General features: G+C 65.1%; 1 protein-coding gene across 1 annotated transcript in view; it reads left to right on the forward strand.

Moving 5' to 3' along the window:
* The window catches only part of ANKRD13B (ankyrin repeat domain 13B), a gene marked incomplete at both ends in the record, with an annotated part of 2120 nt that extends 1762 nt beyond the window's left edge, over positions 1–358 (forward strand). Inside the window, 2 exons of the mRNA XM_008943976.1 lie at positions 18–175; positions 258–358. Coding sequence (XP_008942224.1) covers positions 18–175; positions 258–358 — 259 coding nt within the window. The remainder of the gene's footprint in view (positions 1–17; positions 176–257) is intronic.
* Positions 359–364: the final 6 nt, after the last annotated feature.

Raw genomic sequence — 364 nt, forward strand, 5'->3', positions numbered from 1 at the left:
GCGCCGGTCCCGGGCAGGTTCAAGGCGAAGCTGTGGCTGTGTGAGGACCCCCCGCTGTCCCTCTGCGAGCAGGTTGCCCCCATCATCGACCTCATGGCAATAAGCAACGCGCTCTTCGCCAAGCTGCGGGACTTCATCACCCTGCGCCTCCCGCCCGGCTTCCCCGTCAAGATCGGTACGGGCCGGGGGTTCTGCGCTGCTGGCACCGAGGGCACAGCCAGCTTCCCTCCCTGCTGGTTTTTTCCCTTTTCCTGCAGAAATCCCCATCTTCCACATCCTCAATGCCCGCATCACCTTTGGGAACCTCAATGGGTGCGACGAGCCCGTCAGCTCCCTGCGGCACAGCCCCAGCAGCGAGGCCCCC

This window comes from Merops nubicus, unplaced genomic scaffold, assembly GCF_000691845.1.
Source record: "Merops nubicus isolate BGI_N331 unplaced genomic scaffold, ASM69184v1 scaffold24117, whole genome shotgun sequence".
Lineage (NCBI taxonomy): Eukaryota > Metazoa > Chordata > Aves > Coraciiformes > Meropidae > Merops > Merops nubicus.